The 19,435-nt window shown below is 52.0% G+C and overlaps 12 protein-coding genes across 12 annotated transcripts; 7 read left to right on the top strand and 5 right to left on the bottom strand.

The window, feature by feature from the left end:
* Positions 1–702: 702 nt before the first annotated feature.
* On the bottom strand, positions 703–2,022 carry CKM354_000703100 (uncharacterized protein; the record flags this gene model as incomplete). Its single annotated transcript, XM_044802370.1, has 1 exon — positions 703–2,022. The coding sequence occupies one exon, from the start codon at positions 2,020–2,022 to the stop codon at positions 703–705; it is 1,320 nt and encodes a 439-aa protein (XP_044658305.1).
* Positions 2,023–3,319: 1,297 nt separating this feature from the next.
* On the top strand, positions 3,320–4,244 carry CKM354_000703000 (uncharacterized protein; the record flags this gene model as incomplete). Its single annotated transcript, XM_044802369.1, has 3 exons — positions 3,320–3,596; positions 3,649–3,721; positions 3,773–4,244. 3 exons carry the CDS (start codon positions 3,320–3,322, stop codon positions 4,242–4,244), a joined length of 822 nt encoding a protein of 273 aa, XP_044658304.1.
* A 300-nt stretch (positions 4,245–4,544) lies between these two features.
* On the top strand, positions 4,545–5,525 carry CKM354_000702900 (uncharacterized protein; the record flags this gene model as incomplete). The annotated part of the gene is made up of 1 exon (XM_044802368.1): positions 4,545–5,525. One exon carries the CDS (start codon positions 4,545–4,547, stop codon positions 5,523–5,525), a length of 981 nt encoding a protein of 326 aa, XP_044658303.1.
* Positions 5,526–5,556: 31 nt separating this feature from the next.
* Positions 5,557–6,963, bottom strand: CKM354_000702800 (uncharacterized protein; the record flags this gene model as incomplete). The annotated part of the gene is made up of 2 exons (XM_044802367.1): positions 5,557–6,114; positions 6,190–6,963. 2 exons carry the CDS (start codon positions 6,961–6,963, stop codon positions 5,557–5,559), a joined length of 1,332 nt encoding a protein of 443 aa, XP_044658302.1.
* A 143-nt stretch (positions 6,964–7,106) lies between these two features.
* CKM354_000702700 (uncharacterized protein) lies at positions 7,107–8,875 on the bottom strand (the record flags this gene model as incomplete). The annotated part of the gene is made up of 5 exons (XM_044802366.1): positions 7,107–7,369; positions 7,420–7,746; positions 7,803–7,981; positions 8,038–8,666; positions 8,723–8,875. 5 exons carry the CDS (start codon positions 8,873–8,875, stop codon positions 7,107–7,109), a joined length of 1,551 nt encoding a protein of 516 aa, XP_044658301.1.
* Positions 8,876–9,404: 529 nt separating this feature from the next.
* Positions 9,405–10,935, top strand: CKM354_000702600 (uncharacterized protein; the record flags this gene model as incomplete). The annotated part of the gene is made up of 2 exons (XM_044802365.1): positions 9,405–10,731; positions 10,787–10,935. The coding sequence occupies 2 exons, from the start codon at positions 9,405–9,407 to the stop codon at positions 10,933–10,935; spliced, it is 1,476 nt and encodes a 491-aa protein (XP_044658300.1).
* Positions 10,936–11,530: 595 nt separating this feature from the next.
* Positions 11,531–12,460, top strand: CKM354_000702500 (uncharacterized protein; the record flags this gene model as incomplete). The annotated part of the gene is made up of 1 exon (XM_044802364.1): positions 11,531–12,460. The coding sequence occupies one exon, from the start codon at positions 11,531–11,533 to the stop codon at positions 12,458–12,460; it is 930 nt and encodes a 309-aa protein (XP_044658299.1).
* A 29-nt stretch (positions 12,461–12,489) lies between these two features.
* Positions 12,490–13,417, bottom strand: CKM354_000702400 (uncharacterized protein; the record flags this gene model as incomplete). Its single annotated transcript, XM_044802363.1, has 2 exons — positions 12,490–13,109; positions 13,183–13,417. The coding sequence occupies 2 exons, from the start codon at positions 13,415–13,417 to the stop codon at positions 12,490–12,492; spliced, it is 855 nt and encodes a 284-aa protein (XP_044658298.1).
* Positions 13,418–14,150: 733 nt separating this feature from the next.
* Positions 14,151–15,454, top strand: CKM354_000702300 (uncharacterized protein; the record flags this gene model as incomplete). Its single annotated transcript, XM_044802362.1, has 3 exons — positions 14,151–14,174; positions 14,284–15,104; positions 15,157–15,454. 3 exons carry the CDS (start codon positions 14,151–14,153, stop codon positions 15,452–15,454), a joined length of 1,143 nt encoding a protein of 380 aa, XP_044658297.1.
* Positions 15,455–15,843: 389 nt separating this feature from the next.
* Positions 15,844–16,653, top strand: CKM354_000702200 (uncharacterized protein; the record flags this gene model as incomplete). Its single annotated transcript, XM_044802361.1, has 1 exon — positions 15,844–16,653. One exon carries the CDS (start codon positions 15,844–15,846, stop codon positions 16,651–16,653), a length of 810 nt encoding a protein of 269 aa, XP_044658296.1.
* Positions 16,654–16,766: 113 nt separating this feature from the next.
* Positions 16,767–17,636, bottom strand: CKM354_000702100 (uncharacterized protein; the record flags this gene model as incomplete). The annotated part of the gene is made up of 2 exons (XM_044802360.1): positions 16,767–16,800; positions 16,855–17,636. 2 exons carry the CDS (start codon positions 17,634–17,636, stop codon positions 16,767–16,769), a joined length of 816 nt encoding a protein of 271 aa, XP_044658295.1.
* A 689-nt stretch (positions 17,637–18,325) lies between these two features.
* On the top strand, positions 18,326–19,301 carry CKM354_000702000 (uncharacterized protein; the record flags this gene model as incomplete). Its single annotated transcript, XM_044802359.1, has 2 exons — positions 18,326–18,994; positions 19,047–19,301. 2 exons carry the CDS (start codon positions 18,326–18,328, stop codon positions 19,299–19,301), a joined length of 924 nt encoding a protein of 307 aa, XP_044658294.1.
* Positions 19,302–19,435: the final 134 nt, after the last annotated feature.

Raw genomic sequence — 19,435 nt, 5'->3', positions numbered from 1 at the left:
ATAATCCTTGTGGAAAGCTTGAATACAGTCATCGCACTTCGCACGAAGCAAGACAGCATCCTTCGATGTAGATTCGATGACGTGGAAGCATGAGCCGGCGCACTTTGGATTCGGCATATCGACCAGATAGACCCAAGAGGTCCGATACTTTGCGAGAGATGCCAATATGGCGCTGGCGAGCGGATCGCATTACTCCGCTCTTGTACATAATATACAGACCTTGCCAGCAGGGAAGCGCTGTTGCGCTGGAAGAGGTAGAAGCCGGGTATAGAGGTGAAGATGTACCAGTGAGAGACATTGGACAAAACACGACTGTACAATTATCAACAAGTCATGCATCTTCGTACTGAGTCGATTGTTCATGCTTGTTCATACTCCGTGACTGTGAGACGTATGGCCTGAATAGCGATGCTGGCGGTCGCTTGGAGATGCGTGTCGCACAGAAGCCCGGTCTAGGCCCTCCCGCTTTGGTGGCTGCGATCACGACATTGCACTTAAACAACGACCTCACTCGTACTTCCATTTCACGGCCCCCATCTCTTTTCGCCTTCGCAATCACCGCATGTTATCCAGGATCTCACCGTGCATCACTCACCCATCGCACGCCATAACGCGACGACGAAACCCAACAACTGGAAACATCTCTCATGCACAACCTTCACACACCATAGCAAAGATGACGATTTCTTCACTACAAAATCTCTATATCTTCCCTCCTCGCGCATGATACCTCTCCCCAGTACTGGGCTTCGGTTTATCCGCCCTGATACACCACAAAAACCAATCCTCCAACGGCAAAAACACATAAAACACCTTATTGCACGCAAACGCTATCAAACAATACACAAAAGCCACAAACGCATCCATCCAGTAATGATTCGCCGTCGCGAGAATCGTGATCAGAATCATCGAAGGATATCCAAGTCCAAGCACGCAATAGAATACTTTCCAGAACATATTCTTCCTCGATTCAAACTTCTCAAATCTCCGACGAAAGACCCCGGAATGATAGATTAACGTGCTACCGATAACGAACGAGTACCCGAAATGCATACTCGGCATCGCAGCGAGAGAATTGACGTGTTTTCCAGTTTGCCAAAGAGAAGCAGCGGATTCCATATGAACCGTGTCCAAGAATCCGAATTCTTTGGGTAAAAGCCTGGGAGGCATCATGGGATAAACAGTAAAAGTCGCGAAAGCCATAAAATTCGTTAACGTCATGGTCCTTCTCACAGTCGCAAAAGTCGCGTGTGAGGGTGCGACGTAATAGTACCAGACGATGAAAGCCATGGAGCCGGGGATATGGATGAGAGAATAGAATCTGTCGAGGAAGGTTAAGAGGTCTTGGTGGCCGTGCATGAACCATTGTTGGATGTCGAGTTCTCGGATGAGGAAGAGGAAGCGGAAGATGCTGAGGTGTTCGAAGGAGAGGAGGGTGATGGCGTGGGATTGGGCTGCGGTCCAGATTCCTTGGCCCGCGAAGATTTTGTTGGAGAGGATTGTGGTCATGCGGTAGAAGAGGTAGTTGAGGACCCAGTAGAGCATTTCGACGAGGAAGGGGAATTTTTGGAAGAGGCGGGAGTGAATATGGTTCTGGAAGCGGGAGGTGTTGGGTGTGGAGATTTGCCAGAGGCCGCAGCAGGTGCGGGTCTTGGGGACTTGTTTCTCGGGGCCGTAGAGATATTCCGAGGAGGATTGCCAGGCGTTTTCGTCATCTTCGTTCCCGCTATCGAACTCGAATTCTTCGTCCAGGGAAGATGAACTCGGCGATCTGTCCAGGATGGACTTGTACCCTCCTCCTTTCCTTCGATTGCGTCCGAATATCGAGAAATCTCTTCGCCGGGTCAGGATCATGCCACCGAACAGGATGGTCACGAACATGACTGCTTCACCCCAGTTGGGAAGCTTGATCTCTGGCTTCGCTGTCCACTCCACATAATCGTCGAAGACTCCTTCTGTCAACTTCCTGGTGGCTTCCGTCAAGTCGTGAGGCAGAGAGCCTGCAGCAGCTTCTCCTGCCATACTGAAATATGCCCCTATGCGGTCCAACTCTTCTTCCAGCTCCCCAGTCTCCTCCTTCTTCCCAAGTCTTCGCTCCGCGGCCTATTCAAACGGGTGGTATCGAAGTCATACAAGGAGATACGGTCCTGTGAATCGCGGCACTAAAGGTATAGATTCGTTCGTGTTCTCGAGAGATCGCCACGGGGGTAGTAGAGCAAGAGAAGAGTAGCAATGTACAGCTCTCTGACTAACGGATGAGGGTATCAAATGATTTACAACGAATCAATATAGAAACTCTCGACGATGAATATAGTAATACTGGAAACTATGCAACAGAACGCTTTGCAAGGCAGAAGGGACCGGTCAAAGGGAAGGAGCAGAGGCAAAGCAGGCGCAGCGACTCCTCTGAGAAGGATGGAGTGCTCTGCCCCGATCTCAGGATCACGGCCTCACGACCATGTCGCAAGCAAGTACTTGGCACGAGTGATCGGCATCGTAGCGCGGGCGCCACAACCGGGTGTGTCGCGTGCTCATTTTCGATCCAACTTTTATGCATATGTTCTTGTCTTGCTCCAGTTGGCTGAGACGTGGATCTGATATGTCTTCGAAGTGAAGTGACCGACTCATAAGTGAGATCTTGTCTTTCCAACTTGGCGCTTGTCGTTTCCGATGTCAGCTTGATCTCTGACCCGCGACGTCAGAGCAAGCAGCTACTCCTTGTCCATCCCGTCGGCGAGTAATAGCCGAAGCGCCCAAGCACGTTCCGTCGCCGCAGAGCCCCATCTTATTCTTGGCCCGGAAAGGCATCCGGGTGGTCGTGCGCTTCCACTTTATTGGTCCATGGTCGATGCGGTTGTTCGTTTCGTTGGCAAGGGGCATTTTTTGAAATACCATACTCTCTTCTTCCTCGTCACTGCACCAACAACCAAGCCGGCGTTCACTGCTGGGCCGCAGCGTTTCCTATCTTTGTGCATCCTCGAGAATCGAGATGCGAGGCATTAAGCTCGTGCTGAACGTGATCGAATGGCCATACCACCTTCTCCCGGCGGATCCCGCTCGGTGACCCACGAAGCATTGACCGTGAGAAGAAAAGGCGAATAATGAAGCAACACAGCTCGGAAGAGAATGCTCAGCGTTTCTTTGCATCGTCTCTCATATGCAGGTGATCGAATCGCCCAGCGATTGTACAGTGCGACCTCGCGACTCACCATGACGTACTTATAACGAAGCACAAGGTGAATTGCAAGATAGCAAACGGGAAGTATCATATCGGTATCATATCGCAACCTCTTCAAAAATATCACGAACAAAAGCCAAAATGACGAAGCCGAAGACTGCGATCATCTCGGGCGGCGCACGTGGTATTGGACGTTGCCTGGTACGACGATTCCTGGAGAGAGGATACAAGGTCCACGTCTTCGACATTGACGAGGAAGAGCTCAATCATACTGTCAAGAATCACCTCAAGGAGTACACCGACAAGGGTTTTCTGGGGGCGAGCGTCTGCAATCTCAGGAGTGTTGATGAAATTCGTGAAAAAGTCGACGACGCGGCAAAGTTTCTCGGAGGGCGGATAGATGTTCTGGTCAACAATGGTCAGTCGCGAGACATGTCTCCGTGATCAACCCAACTGACATCTGATGATAGGGGGCATCGCAAGTCCAAAGTGGAAGGATGACGAGACCATGTTCAACAAGGAGACCTTTGAACAGTGGCAAGCGTGAGTTCTCGCGAGTGATGATGTACGAGCTTCGAACTGACTCGTGCCAAGATACGTCGAAACCAATCTGACAGCACCATTCGCTGTATCACAAGCCGTGCTTCCATACATGAAGAATGAAGAGAGACAACACGACCACGACACAAGTGAAGCCGGGCCATGCATCATCCACATCGGCTCCTTCCGTGCCTTCCAGAGCGACCCAAACCAGGAGGGTTACGCATCTACCAAGGCTGGAATGTTGGGCTTGATGCACAGCATGGCTGTCAGTCTGAAGCCCTATGGCATTCGAGTCAATCTCGTCGCTCCTGGTCGCATTAAAGTTGCACACGAGAGCAAGGATGGCGATGACAATGGAACGCAGTGGTCGGAGCTTAACGAGGAGAAGGACGTGGCGGATCATCTTGCCAATCGCGCTGGACGTCCCAAGGATATTGCCGATGCTGTCGAATACCTCGTCAATGCTGGGTTTGTCACTGCGCAAGAGCTCATCGTGGACGGAGGCGCCACAAAGACAAAGTGAAGAGTTGCGAGTCTGTCAAAATCAGTGCCCGCGCAACAGTAGGAGCCCTGACATAGCATAGATGAAGGAAAGCTTATAGCCATCAAGCGCCACGCGCAGCATTGCTCCTGCTTTGTGATACCATTTGCTGCTGCATCAAGCTGACTACAACAGAGCAAGAGTTACCCAAGCCCCGCGCGTCTCGGATCCCGAAAGCTCAGCTCCTTCCTTCGGCCAACATGAACTTCTCTCAACGCAGGAAGCCATATCGCCAAGCCAACTCATCTCCTCGCTCTCCATAAGTCAAACATCACCAACAAAATGACTTCACACGAAAAGCACACATCACCCCAAGAGCGAGCCGACATCTCAGAAACGCCACCAACCATTAACCCCATCGACCTCCCCTCCAAACTCCTCCGAGCCGCCTACTTTGTAGGAAAAGTGCCCCTCAAATCTCTCCGCAGCGACCCAAGAATATCCTACGCAATCTACGTCCCAGAACAATACTGCACAATCCACGACATTCTCCAGAATCCCGAAAATGACATCCCGCCTCGGCTTCCACTGGTCGTCAACATCCACAGCACCCGTCGCGACGCCATAACCTGTCGCGACTCCCTCATCGATTTTGCAGATAAGCATGGCGTAGCGATTCTCGCGCCTCTCTTTCCGGCGGGACTAGACTCCCTTTTCGATCTCGATAGCTATAAAGTTCTCCGAACAGATTTCTTGCAAGCAGATTTGAGACTCCTAGATATGTTGAATGAAGTAGGACATATTTGGCCTGGAATCAATACCGACCCGATCATTCTCGTGGGATTTTCCGGTGGAGGTCAATTTGTGAATCGATTCATGTATTTGAATCCGGAACGTGTATCTGCTGTTGCTATTGCTGCTCCGGGACAAGTTACGAAGCTGAATGTGTCTGAGGCATGGCCGAAAGGGATTAAGGATGTGGACGAGGTATTTCCAGGTGAGGAGGTCAATGTTGATGCGATTAAGCAAATTGAGGATGTTTTGCTACTTGTTGGGGAGGAAGATGAGATGTCGAATGGGCAGGTGGAGTTGTTGCAGTGGTTGGCGAAACGAAAGGCGAAGTTGAAGGGCGAGACGGTGGAGGAGAAGCTGGGGAGGATGAGTCGGGTCCAGGATGTGAAGAGTTTGCAGAAAGATTGGCGGAAGCATGGGGTTGAGGCGAGGCTGGAGATTGTGCCTGGTGTAGGGCATAGTTATCAGGATCTGTTGCCTTGGCTGATTGCGTGGTTGGAAGACTGTTCTGCTATTGTCGATCGAGAATAGCGCATACACGAGCAAGCATCTACCACAAGATTCAGCGTTCTGAATTGCGTTTCCGAGCAACCTTTCTATTCTCAGCCATTGCATTCTTCAACACTTGGAGACTGCCTCGTTTGTTCTTGCCCTCAGATTTCCGTTCAGAAGACTCACGTTTCTCCTTGTTGGCATTCCTACGACCGCGCTCCTCCGTAGCTTTCTTCTGGGCTTGTCCATCTCTTCTCACCTCCACCTTCGTATGAGACCTCGTCTCCGACTTGCCAGGTCTAAAACCATCTTCATAATCGTCCTCTTCATCAAAGCCCAAATCCTCCACAACGTTTCGTACTATTCGACTGCCACTTCCCATGCGGTCCGCTTTCGCAGCAACCATCGCCTCCTCCGCAACACGCCGCCGCCTCACAGCAGGCGACACTGATGGCAGTCCATAGATCAAGACATCGTACTCATCCGCGCGATAACGAAGCGCATCCCGGCACGGGTTCTCTGTACTACACTTCGGAGCCGAATTCTCAAGATAATCATAATCAAGTCTTTCGTGAAATTCATTCCCATGCATTGAATCCGCCAGCCAGCCAATATATTTAACCTTGCCCTAGCACCCAAGACACCAAACAGTCGTGCTTGCGAGCGGTGCAGGTTGAGTAGTATTATATCCTCGAGGACACACTCCACGCGCACAAGGAATCTCCTGTTGGATGTTTACAGTCTTGCCGGCCAGTGTGTACGGATACTCGAAAGCAGGGTGTCTGAATTTAAAACGTGGACCAACGGAGCCCAGAAGGGGGATTTGCATGATATGGACAGTCTCGAGAGTCCGAATGCGTGTGAATTCGACCAGCCAGTGGAGTCCTCCGCGAATGAAGACGTACGGAAGAACCAGCTTCTTCAGCTTGGGCGAGCTTGATATGACTTTTAGCACTCGTTCTTGTACGGTGCGATCTGTCTCTATCCATCGATAATGGTGGTTTCCCCAGAGGTTATGGAGCGTTAGGGCCTCGATCCGGCTCAAAGTCGCTAGAGAGAGGTTCTCTAGGGTGTCGAACATATCCTCGATATGCAAGAACGTGAGGTGAAGGATCAATTGGGACCACATCTGCGTGACTTCTGCATGAATTTGCTTGTTGACTGTCCAAAAGCCAAAGATTTGTCGGACTACACATGTTTGTCGACATTTATCTTCTGCTTCGGTCCTTCGCGGGATCCACGTTTCTCGCGGCTTGTAAACCTTTACTGCAGGAGGCGTGAGAAAGTCGGCGTTGGGCTCAGAGAATGCGCATTTCGAAGCATGTTGACGTTCTAGCAAGGGTAAGTCGTCCAGAGCATATGTATAGATTATATCTCGGAGCTCGCGAGGCAAGTCCAAGAACTTCGACTTGAGCGGCTTTCGAGCTGGGCTGGTGATACGCAAGACTTTGAAAGCTGTAGGCAATTCGGTCGCCATAGTGTCAGGCTTCGTCTCGTAGACGTGGTGAGATTGTATGCTGCTGGAACAATATGCTGGCAGATGACCGACCCATATTTCTTGTGATCAACATACTTGGGGCGGAGCAGTTTGACTCAAAGCGCTGCCACTCCAAAGTCAGCCTAGCGTGCATCCTTCGTAAAGTCACTCTTGACAGTGACACTCGCAGTCTTGCCCACATCATCTGCGTCGGCCGGGACGACGATTCCATCAATGGCGTCTTTGGCGACAACATGGCCTGCGACAGCAACTTCACCGGTGTCCACCGCCTCGGCGAAAGCACGTCGCTTCGGTAGCAAAAATCGAACATCAATGTATCGCAATGTACAGGTCATCGCGATACACAGCACCCAAATGGCAATGCATGATTGCCAGCCGTATTTGTCTGAGAAAGGATCAGTATCGCATGCTCATCTAATAGTTCATGACACTCACAGAAGGGTGCCTGGCTTGCAGGCCATACTAAAACTTGAGACCATGCAGAGATGGCGTAGTAGCCAGCAACGGCAACGCCCACAATGAGACTGCGAGCTTCTGGATCCTGTGGGATGAGATCAGAAAGCCATGCAAAGATCAACGGCGCTGTTCCAAGCGCGACATAGTTAATGAAATAGCTTGCATAAGCTGCCGACACAGGCACAGATGTCGGATGACTGGTCCAGATTGACATGATGATGCAGGGAATCAGGCCAATGATGCCCTGAGCGACGATCAAAGTCCAGCGGGTCTGGAGTGCATCGGATAGTAGTGCCCAGATCCAGACTGTAGAGATCAGTAAATCGAACGCTGTCACGGTGTGCAAAGAGATAGGTACTCACCAAATGCAACATTGATCGCACCACCTCCGATTGGAATCACATTCACTTCCTCAGTCGACCATCTCTTCGACCCATCAGGTCTCGTCTGAGCCTTCAAGAACAGCCCGAAGTACACATAGCCGTAAGTTGCGAGCACAGTGCCAGCATACAAAACAGCCACGAAATACACAACCCAAGATCTGCGTCACAGAAGTCAGCCCAAAGTACCCTCAACCCGCAGCAGAAAGATACCCACGAAAAAGTCCTCTTAAGACTCTCCCAACTCACAGCCTTCGGCTCCGCTCTCTTATACCTAATCAACCTCCCAATCGCCAACTCCTGATCATCCTTACTGAACCAAAAAGCCCTAGGATTCCTCCTATTAGGATAATCCGGCAACATCACCACCCCAAGAAAGCCCCAAACAACCGTAACAACAGCATTAATCACAAACAACCATCTCCACCCCTCCAATCCCAAATTCCCATCCAAAGTCCTCATAATAGCAGCCTGCAAACCTCCTGACATCATATTCCCAATCGCCTGACAAGAATGATAGAATCCCATCCGCTTCGCAAGTTCGGTGGGAGTATACCAATGCATGAAAAGCGTCATCATACCGGGCCAAGCGCTACTTTCAAAGGCTCCGAGGAAGACGCGGATGATGTAAACTTGTTTGGCCGATGTTACGGTTGCCATGAGACCTGTGAGAATTCCCCAGCCGATTTCGAGGCCCGGGAGCCAGAAGGAGGGGCGGACGTAGGTGAGAATGATTTGGGAGGGGATGAGCATGAGGCAGTAGGCGATGTTGAAGGCTGTAGTGAAATAATTGAGTTCGTTGCCGTGGAGGGAGAGGTCTTCTTGCATGCCGGAGACGTAGGCGTTCTGCGTGCTGTGTTAGTGAGACGGGCTGGCGATTCGTGATCTCAGGCGTTACTCGCGTTGATGTTTTGTTGATCCAAGTACTTGATGACTTGAGAAATGCATCCGAAAGTCATCAGGAAAATATCCAGACGTCGCACGAATGCTTTCTCTTCCTTGGTTCGTTCAGGCGTGGGCGCCAGGAAGGCAGGTCTTGTCGAAAAGATGCCCATTATTGCCACTTTCCAGCATCCAAAGCTGTAACTCAAGTCGATAGAACATCAAAACAATAGTCAAGACAAGATGTACAACGACAGCGGAAATGTAGAATCATTGCCAGTACAAGCTTGGCCCGTCCTCGGAAGCACCAAAGCGGAACGCATCCTATCAGCGGGCCCAAGTGACACATACCACGACAAGATTGTGTTGCATCTCGCGGTCGCTATCGCCCAGAGTAGTATGCCACCCTAGCAAGATCTGCGCCTCGGCGTGCATTTCTTGGAGAGCTGATAGGGGCCGATAGGCGAACTCGCGGGGTACTTGTAGCCGCAGGCGCATTGTCGGCACAGTCGGGCAACTGAAAGTGGCCATCCGAAGAGCGAAACAAGAGTTGCAAGAAGCGAAATAGTTGAGCTTGGTGCTCGATAAGCTGTTGGCAGTTCTCCTTCTGATGCTTGCCCGTGGATGCGCTGAGCGTGGACAACTCCAGCACAACGGCTCTCAGTACAGCGCTGCAGCTTCAGCTTCCAGGTGGCAAGGGATATGGCTCCTCATGCCACAGACAGCCCGGAGCTCGCTTCAGCTGGCATCTCAGAGAAACTGAAGTCTACCACAGAATCAACATCTCAAGAAGGTTATCGCTCTTTACCATTGCCGAATCCATGCCTTTCATACTGGCATCGCACGACTCGAGCTTTCAAGCACCTCAATGTGAACGAGCATGCTCCAGTCCCACAAAGTGCGAAATACGTTATCATCGGCTCCGGACTCTCAGGCTCCTTAACAGCATGGTCTCTAGTCGTTGACCACGGCGTGCCAGCAACAGACGTACTCATCCTCGAAGCTCGTGAAGCGGTTTCTGGAGCTTCAGGTCGTAATGCAGGCCACGTTCGACCGGATGCCTTTCGAGGCTTCGCAGCATATTCCAAGATCCACGGCCCAGAACAAGCCAAGAAAATCATTGAGAATGAGAGACTCGTATTCGAACGCCTGGATGCATTCGTGCGAAAGCACAAGGTTCCGTGTGACTTCAACTCAACCACGACATTCGATGTCTGCCTGACGCCAGAATTCGTGGAGTACCAGAAGGAATCATTTGCCGCATACAAGGCGGCCAGTGGTGATGTGTCGCACGTGCAATACTTTGAAGGCGATGAAGCTAAGGCAAAGACCGGAGTCGAAAGCGCACTTGCTGCTTACGAATGGCCAGCTGGGTCGAGTCATCCTGCAAAGCTCGGGCAGTGGCTGCTAGAGCAGCTGGTCGGAAAAGGTGTCGGCTTGTGGACGCATTGCCCTGTCACGGAGGTCAGCAAGTATCCGACGTCAGATCCAGAAAATCATGCGAAATGGAGTGTGTCCACTGCCCGCGGCACAGTCGCCTCGCAGATAGTTGTGCATTGCACCAATGCTTATGCTGCACACCTCCTGCCCGAGCTGTCAACGTTCGTGACACCGAACCGCGCACAAGCACATTCGATCGTGCCGGGTGGCGAGCTCTCGGGAACAAATGCCAACACGAGTACCATGTCACTTCGATACGGGCTGAAACATTTCTTCTCCTTCATCCAACGCGCAGTGGATGGGACGGTGGTATTTGGTGTGTCCAGAGAAAACCCCACCTGGAGCGAAGCCACGAAAAGCTCAATCGCTTCCTTCGATGACACGAAGTACAATGCAGAGATTGCTGGATCATCTGCAGAAGCTTACAAGAAGCTGTTCGTGACGACCAGACCGGACTCGGCTCGGCATGGGGAGGGTGTCGATCATTCGTGGACGGGAATCATCGCCATGACACCGGATTCCGTACCGATGGTCGGGGCAATTGAAGGCAAAGAAGGGCAATTCATCCTGGCGGGACACAATGGACATGGTAAGCACGACGGCTAAACCTTCCCTGCTTTTTACACGTGCTGATCGGTCTGTAGGTATGGCCCGAATCTGGATGTGCGCGCCTGGTCTTGCGAAGATGATCCTTGGTGAATCGTGGTCCGCCACGGCTCTGCCGGAGTGCTTTCAATACAGTCAATCCAGACTATCACGAGCGGCATCACAAAATGTGCGCAGCGTTTGGTGAGCACCTTGGTAGTGGCCTGAGATATGGGCTCCAAGCGATACGTTCTTGGTATGGCATGTGCGTTGCTATTGATCTAATCAGCAGTGAGTTTGCAGCAACGTGGCTTTGTAGCGAAGTAGATTCAGGCACTCTTGTCGTGCTGGAGCCGCATTCCCGCAAAAACTTGATCACCGCAGGTCGCACAAGAGCAAGTTTTGGCAGCGTCCCCGCCTTCTCCGCAATGATAAGGCATGTGAAAAGTATCATATGCGATCAGCCTCCTCATTTAAACATCGGCACGCGGCGCACATGCGGATGAAGAGCGGAAGTATTGCACTGTTGCCGGAGTGCAGCAGGGATCACCAAGGAAAGTACTCAAGCTGTGGTTGGCAACCAACACGGCGGAAACATGCACGAGATAGGCAGTTGCAGAGAAATGCAGTAGCATGCTCTAAGTTCTCACGCGCAGGGATTGGGAAGGAGCTGTTTCTTGTAATGTTGAGCACCGCGACAAGTTGATTGTAGAAGCGGAATTCCAGGCCAGACCGAGATATCGAAATAGTGTCACGACCGCACTTTCATCGGCTTCATTCTTGCGTCACTCTCTGCACTCCATATGGCACTCATGAAGCCGGCGATAGCTGTGTTTGGAGCGACCGGTCACCTTGGGCAGCACATAGCCGCAACTTTGCTCGATCCTGGGATCCGGTCCAAGTTTCGGAACGTTGTGCTCCTATCAAGGCGTGCCACAAAGTTGCAGAGGTGGCAGAAATACAATGTGGTGATTCGCCAGTGTAGCGAACGGAATCTGGTTGCGAGTCTCGAAGACATCGATATTGTTGTCGATGCTGTCGGTCCTTCGGGAGCAGAATTCAGTAGGCGACTCATCGCAGCAATGGTACAGGCCAAAGTCATGATCTATTTCCCACCAGAGTTCGATGTCGATCACAATCTGCACGACTTCCGGTTTGCAGAGTGGGACTGGAAGAAGAGCAACGTTGCATTGGCTCGCGCACAATTGACAGGAACTAAAGTCTGCCAAGTCTTTGCGAGTCTTCTGCTGGAACAGGCCTTTGGTCCATGGCTTGGGTTCTGCTCGAAAAGACAGACGTATGCGTGCGTAGGAAGCAAGGATGTTGCCATATCATTCACTTCTGCCCGTGATCTTGCTCGCACAATTGTCCAATTGTGCTTGACCGAGCTTTCACGAATACCAGACCAAGTGCACATTGGAGGCACCACTGCATCATTTTCGGACGTCGCGACAATCATGAGCCGCGAAAGTGGAAACAAAATCCGCGTCGTAGAGCTCCCTCTTGCGGCGTTCAAGGCAAGCGTGCTCACTGCCGCTGGATCCAAACGTACGGATTACCTCCGGTGTGTGATGGCAGAAGGCAAAGCCAACCACGCACGGTATGGAGTCTGGAATGTCAACGAGTTGGTCAATCCTGGAGGAAGTTGGTGGGAGTGGACGACAGTGGATGCATTGGCCAAGCAAACAGGTGGTCGGCCCTGGAGCGATGCAGATTGGCCCGATGCCCGATGAAGTTGTGCTCGTCCAAGCACTGCGGGAGCTCAACGTTTCCGCGCCTGCTGTAATGGTATGCAGTTGACATCTTGTCCGATTCGCACTTTAATCTCCGCAAAATTAATGCTTTCCGTTGTCACTGGCTGCAGAAGTGTGTTGGGAAGATCGACGGCCACAGGACCAGACGTCGCATCCGCTTGGTTCAACTGGGTGGTCCAAGCAATGCTGATATGAAAGCTGTCGTGTGCATCATTGGTCGATGTCTTGCTGAGCTTGGGCTCGTCCGAATAAAGCAGTGGCTGCGAGAATTCGTTTGCGACAGAGTTGCACATTTCCAACAAAGATCTGAGCTCGTCGCCAGCAGGTCTTTGCAATCGAAGTACGAGGAACCAACGCGTACCTTGTTCATTTGGATGCCAAACGAGGTCCAGCGGCTGCACCGCGAATGCCGAGATTCCGGACGAGGCACTTCTTTTGATCATTTGCTCTAGGAAGACGTCCTTGTCGTCGGTTTGCAAGCTCAGCGGGCGAGACAGTGAGACGTGCAGCGGCTGCCGCACTCCCAGATCATTCTCCAGCAGACTGTGAACAGCATCCTGGTTGGGAGGCTTTTGGGTGTGAGAGATCAGTTGCTGTAATGCCGAATACTCTTCTGGCCGAGGTGTCCCTCCCGGATGTGTTAGTACGGACAGAAGTTGGATTGCGAGAAAGAATGCAGGACATGGATCACGCTTCCTTACAGTCTAGATAGACATGCGTCGGCCAATTGCCAGCGACATGAGGTGTGACGCGTTTACGGCCGCCATGAAGAGCGGGATCGTCTCGTGTGCTCGTACGAACTGTCGATGAATAGAGATCACGGAATTGAGCTGGCAGCGGAGGCAGCACATTGGTTTGCTGAGTCTCGAGCTTGCGTCTCTTTGAGGCAGGCTCTGCTTCACTTTCCGAGCTGTCGGAGTAGTCGACCAGACCCATGATGCTGTGCTCACGGCGCGTCTCTTTGATGAGGCTGAGCTGATCTGGATGGGGATTGCTCGGCGGTGGACAATCTGTGGGTGCTGAGAAGACGGGAGAAGTAGACGCGTTCTTGCTGTGAGAAGTTAGACGCAAGGTGCCCAATGCCAAGACTTGCCCAATCTCCAGACCCTTGAAGGGCATCAACCACAATTCGGCGCAGCACCTCTGGGCAGTCAGCGCAAGAAAGTGCCGAATATGTTGCTTGGATCGAGCTCATGAGGACACGCGGTGCCTTGCATACGCAGCATTCGGACACTAGCCGCGAAGAGCTGGCAGCGAAACTAGTCCAGTGTAGCTCCTCCTCGGCGTCGTTTCTGCCATTCTGGCACAATTGTGAATGGCATTGCCTTCGCCCAACAGAAGGATGCAATCAAGATGCTGCCTTGCATCAATGACGACAGGGCCAGATGCAGCAGATATGAGAGCAAGTTGGGACCCAAGAGAGGCCCATCCGCTGGGGGAATTCAGGGTCAAGTGTTGTGTTCTGGGCCGGAAGTGCCTGGATGAGAGCAGGACGTCACCGGTGGGCACTGCTCTGGCGCCGCGTCACCAGCTGCTCTTGGATGCGCTGTGCGTGCTGATGGCAGGAGCGACACATGTCCCAGTCATCTGCATTGGCCCTGCCGCTTCTCTTTTCCTCTTCTACAATCACACCACAATTGATCGCACAGCACGGGAATAGCGTGAGAACATGTCCCAAGCAGTATCATCCAAGGTATGCTCTACTGACCCCACGCAGCCGCCATGCAAGGGACCGCCGAGCATGAAACTGCCACAGCTTCACACTACATTGTCTCGTACGCTGACACTCATCACCAACACAGACGGCGGCAGCCTACTTGATCGACCCATTGAACGCACCCGAGCCATCCGCCGAAACAGGACCAGGCACATCGTTCGGCAGCACCTTCGATCCCGCGCAAAAAGCCAATGCTCCTTCGATTACCCAGCAGCCCACGGGCTCGACGATAGGGTCGAACAATCCCTATCGCAAGTCTTCCGGCCCACGCACTCCACCCGGCGCGAGCCCAAGCACGAGGAAACATCAGAGTCGCAGCCCGCGTGAGGCATTCCCCAATTATCGCGCCGAAGCCTTCTCCGACTATGCTTCCCCACGACGTCACTCCTCCAGCAACGGCAACGGCGACGCACCTCCTTCCTACGACCAGACCACCTCGCCGAAACGCGAGACCCGCCATCGCCGCCGCACGAGCTCGTTGACGGCACGTTACCCAGGTGACAACAGCCACCAGCCACTGGACATCATTCGACGGGACAGCAAGAAAGCCCATCGCAGCCCGCATCTTAAGAAGAAGCACCTGCCAGGCCCAGACACTATCGATCGCCTCGATCCAGCCATCAGCGGTCTCGCCTACCACCACGAAGGTCCATACGATGCAGCACTGCTAGCGAGAAACAATAGCTTTGAGATTTCGCCCGTCGCGGCTGTACAGCATGGCAATGCGGAGACCTTGAAGGCGACGCCTGCCGAGAACATTAAAGATGCGATCGAGAGACATCGTCCATTGGACGGCGTGGCACAGCTTCCTCCGGGCGTTCCGGACCGCTTTGGGCGAGTCTACCGCTACGAGGAAGGTGCAGATTTGATGCACGAGGACGGTCCGGACGGTCCCGGCTATAAGAGGTATGGATTGGTTTTGGAATTGATGTATTACAAATGACTAATGCTCCCGCAGGTGGGCCGGCAAGGACTATCATCCCGACGATCTCAAAGGCAAAGGTGATGAATTCGTGCTCGACAGAGCCATGAAGAACCACACCATCAACGAAAATGGCATCGAAATGTCAGACAAGAAGCGTTCCAAGGATGGCAACTATGACCCAGTCAACATCTCTGGTGACGAGCCATACGCTGATTATGCAAACACCCACGACGCCGACACCGGTCGCAATCGCAGCGACAGTGGTGGACTTCGTGCTGGGTTGAAGAAGCGCATCGGTAGCTTGCGCAAGAAGAACAGAGCGGCGAGTTAGATTCGACTGTCGACAAATTACCTTTACTTCATGGAATGTACGATACCAGATTGTATGATTATGGCGGCACAAGAGGGATCTCACGATGTATGGGCAAATAGAGCGGGCATAGCGATGCAGCTATGACAAAATGTGAACAAATTTACATTGATTGCTGTGCTCGACACCCGGGACTTCATTGTTTGCTCATGTGGTCGAGCGGCAACAGCTGAGTTTTGCTGCGCCCGACAGTATCGTATCGCGCGAGATGCGAACCTGTTTGCGCACATCATTCTATGGTGCATCCGGAGCCTACATCAGAGCCACGGTCTCCGCAAAAAGAAGATAGGATATGAAATTGAAACCAGGCTACTAAGCGAGTAGTGAAGGAAAAGCCAAGGGAAGAGACAATGACGAACAGGCCCTACGAGATTGATGTGCCTTCGCTGACGAAACTCAAGGCTATGGAGGACGATGCGATGGGCTCAAACCCGGCGACTGCACCAGAAACTCCGAAGGTTGTGCGACAAGATCATGCTGCAAGCGAAGGGAGTACGCCAGTTGCAGGAACAGATTCTGCTAAGCGGCAGAACCTGCAACAATGCCTTCCTGAAGATGATCCTAATGGTCAACGTGGAGATGCTAGTCCTACTGATTTGCGGGAGACTGGTAGGATGGACGTCGACGTCGGGACCGAAGACCAGGCTTTAAATTCACATGAGATGATCACTCGATGTGAGGGACACTGGCTTTTTGCTAATGCTGTTCTGGAGGAGAGACAACTTGGAGTGAGGTCGCAGGCGAAGGGGAAGGGGAAGGGGAAGGGGAAGGAAGTTGAGCCTCGGGCCTCTCCGATTCCGGCACCTTATATCGAAGAGTCGATGCAATCGAATGCAGAGGTCGATGATCTCTGCATGCACAAGTCTGACCCGACACTGCCCGATAGCACAGCGGAAGGGCAAGAGTACCTGGTGCCGAAAGACGACTTGTTGATCATGCTCGAGGTTGGTTTTGCGGAAAGACCATATTGGACAACTGCGGACTTGGCAGATGCGTTGCAGCAGCCGGGGACATATTTGAATGAAGTTCTACCGCAAATCGCCATCTTTGGGCCGTGGTTGGGAGGTTATCCTCAGCGGTGGTGTTGGAGGTTGAAGGTGGCTGAAGAGAAGAGTGAGGGGCGCTGGAAAGGGAAAGGTCGGGCGGAGTCCTGGGAGTGAGTCAGGTGGAAGGCAGTACTTGAACGCGAAATATGCTGCCAACAAGTCTGCAGTTCGATATTCTCCAGGTTCGTATTTGATTCATGATCGGTCTCAGGTCTTCAATGGCGGCTTCACCAATAAATGTAGCTGCGACTGTTCATTTCACTGCGAGATATTAGCTCAATAATCGACATCACCTCGAGCCAAACAGATACGTACCCTCCAACACTTGCCGCCAACTGCGCAAACCTTTCTTCTCCTTCTGACTCCAGCCAATACGAACTCACTCGAAAGTGCGGCGTCGCACCGAGATCCATACGCCTCAACTCGTTCTCATATAACTTCCAATTATACTCTGCCTTCTTCTCGCGCGGATACTCCGGATCGTTAACCAAATGAATAGAATCAAAGTGAAACGTAACCTGTAAAGACTTCCGATAAACATTCAAACAATCCAGAAGAGACCGTAAAGTCTGCGCCTTCTGTATCAAATCTCCCTCAGGCCGAATATGCTGTCTGACATGCACATGATCGATCCATTGCAAAAACATGGATCTCTTCTCTGGAGAAGCAATGATGCCATGACCTTGGCTATCTGATCCAGGTATTACTTGAGCGCTGGGTCGAAGATCTTGAATATTGATCACCCAGAGCATTCTGCTGTAGAGTAAATCCATAAATTCGTTATGGATTAGTTTTGAGGTCCGGAGGATGGCGGGTGCCGTGAGAGCGAAGCCTGGGGGTTTTGCGATCGTGACGGATCGCCATATTGTGCCATATTGCACGAAGTTTACGTGTCCAACGCCGCTTGTGTAGCCTTGCTCATGAGCGGCTGCACGATGCGGTATGGAGGTTGCTGGTGCTACTTGAATGAGATGTTCGAAGATTCGGATTCGTATCTCTGCGGGTAAGGTGAGTAGGCTGGAAATCGATGATTGTTCAGTGGCGGGGTTTGGAGCTGTCGCCGTATCTCGACGGTTACGATTCCAGGAGAAAACCATGAGGGCGGTGATGTTGTGCTGCTGGGAATCTCACACCGGCGGACGAGGTTGGAAAGTACGAACAAAACTTAGTGCAGCAGGGGCCACACGCCAATGAGACAAATGCTTGGCAGTCGCGTATTCCATGTCCTCCTCCTTCGTCTTCTTGCACTTCCACCTGTTCGCCAACATCCTGCATCGACAACAACAACATCGCCATTGCATCGCATCTCGAGAAGTATACATCTACAATGCCAACCAAGACATGCGATGGTGCCATGACAACCTGCCACAACAAAATCCAGACTGGCCGTTTTCTCCCGTTTGTTGTCACCCAGCAATGTCTCAAGATTCGACCGAATCACCTTGCCTCCCAGCGAAGCGGCAGTCTCTTCTCGTGGGTAAACGTCTGTACATATAGCCACGCGAGCACCCTGCCGCGCACGTGTTGTGCCGATCAGGTTTAGGGGTCGTCTTCTGCCAGCACATACCACTGGAAGGTGCTGGGCCAACCACCAGCGAGGGCGACCGAAGCGCAACGGCGATTGATCTAGAACTCCCGCCACGATGGTCCATGCCATAGCCATTTCGAACATGCCAGCCTGGTGGCAGTGTAAGTACGAGATGCGTATTAAACAGCCCGATGCGACCTCTTCAGCCTCTTCTCCTTTCATCGCGATTGTAGATCACACACTGACGCACCTGCCGACATGAAGTCGATTACACTCATACAACTCTCACTCTTTACAGCATTTACTTCTGCCCATTGGCGACGATCACCGCAACTCGGAACAAATCTCACATCAGAGGCAGGAAACAGCACCGCACATACGGGCCTTGTACCATCACAGGAACTCGATCAATATACTCGGTGTGCTACAAACCCTACAATCGCACAACGCCGCGTACTCGACGAGTTCTCCCGCGGCCATCATGAGACACCAACAAATCGCGCAACCCGTGTGGTCGAAGTCTATGTGCATGTGGTTTCAACACAATCCAAGCGAGGACGATATAACAACGCAATGGTCCAGAACCAAATTTCTGTCATGAATGATGCGTTCAAGGGGACTGGCTTCTCATTCGAGCTTGTCGGTTTCGACATCACTGTTGACGAATCCTGGGCCAAAGCTTCAGCCGGATCCAGCGAAGAGACCGACATGAAGCAAGCTTTGCAACGCGGCAGATACCAAGACCTCAATCTGTACTTCCTGTCGGACCTAGGCGATGGACTGCTCGGCTTCTGCTACTTTCCAACAAGCGATCCTTCCAAGCAGATGCGCATGCTTGACGGCTGCATCAATCTTGCGGACTCCATGCCCGGAGGAGCCGCGAAGTATTACGACATGGGACTAACAGCAGTTCACGAAGTCGGCCATGTAAGTCACAATCTGTTCCGCGATGTTATGCCGAATGCTGACACGGTCACAGTGGTTTGGTTTGTACCATGTCTTTGAAGGCGCAAACTGCAATGATGAGAAAGGCGATCGCGTGGGCGATACCCCTCGCCAATCTACACCTACAACAGGATGCCCGACCAACAAGAACTCGTGTCCGCGCTTCTCAGGAGTCGACAGTATCAACAACTACATGGACTACAGCTATGATTCGTGCCTCTTCCAATTCACACCTGGTCAAGGGCGCCGGATGAGGGCTTTGTTTGATTCAACCCGGGCTGGAGTATAGGCCAGATTTTCGACTGACCATGCTAAGATGAACGAGCTGAATGGTAAGACATTTGACGATGAATGATTGAAACGACTTCAAGTTTTGATGTTGGATTGAGAACTATGATAAGCTTCGGTGCAGTATATAGAAAT

The sequence above is a fragment of the Cercospora kikuchii genome (assembly GCF_019650295.1).
Source record: "Cercospora kikuchii DNA, contig_00004, whole genome shotgun sequence".
In the NCBI taxonomy this organism is placed as follows: Eukaryota; Fungi; Ascomycota; class Dothideomycetes; order Mycosphaerellales; family Mycosphaerellaceae; genus Cercospora; species Cercospora kikuchii.
The sequence above is the reverse complement of the archived record's forward strand: the minus strand, read 5'-3'. Positions and strand labels throughout refer to the sequence as shown.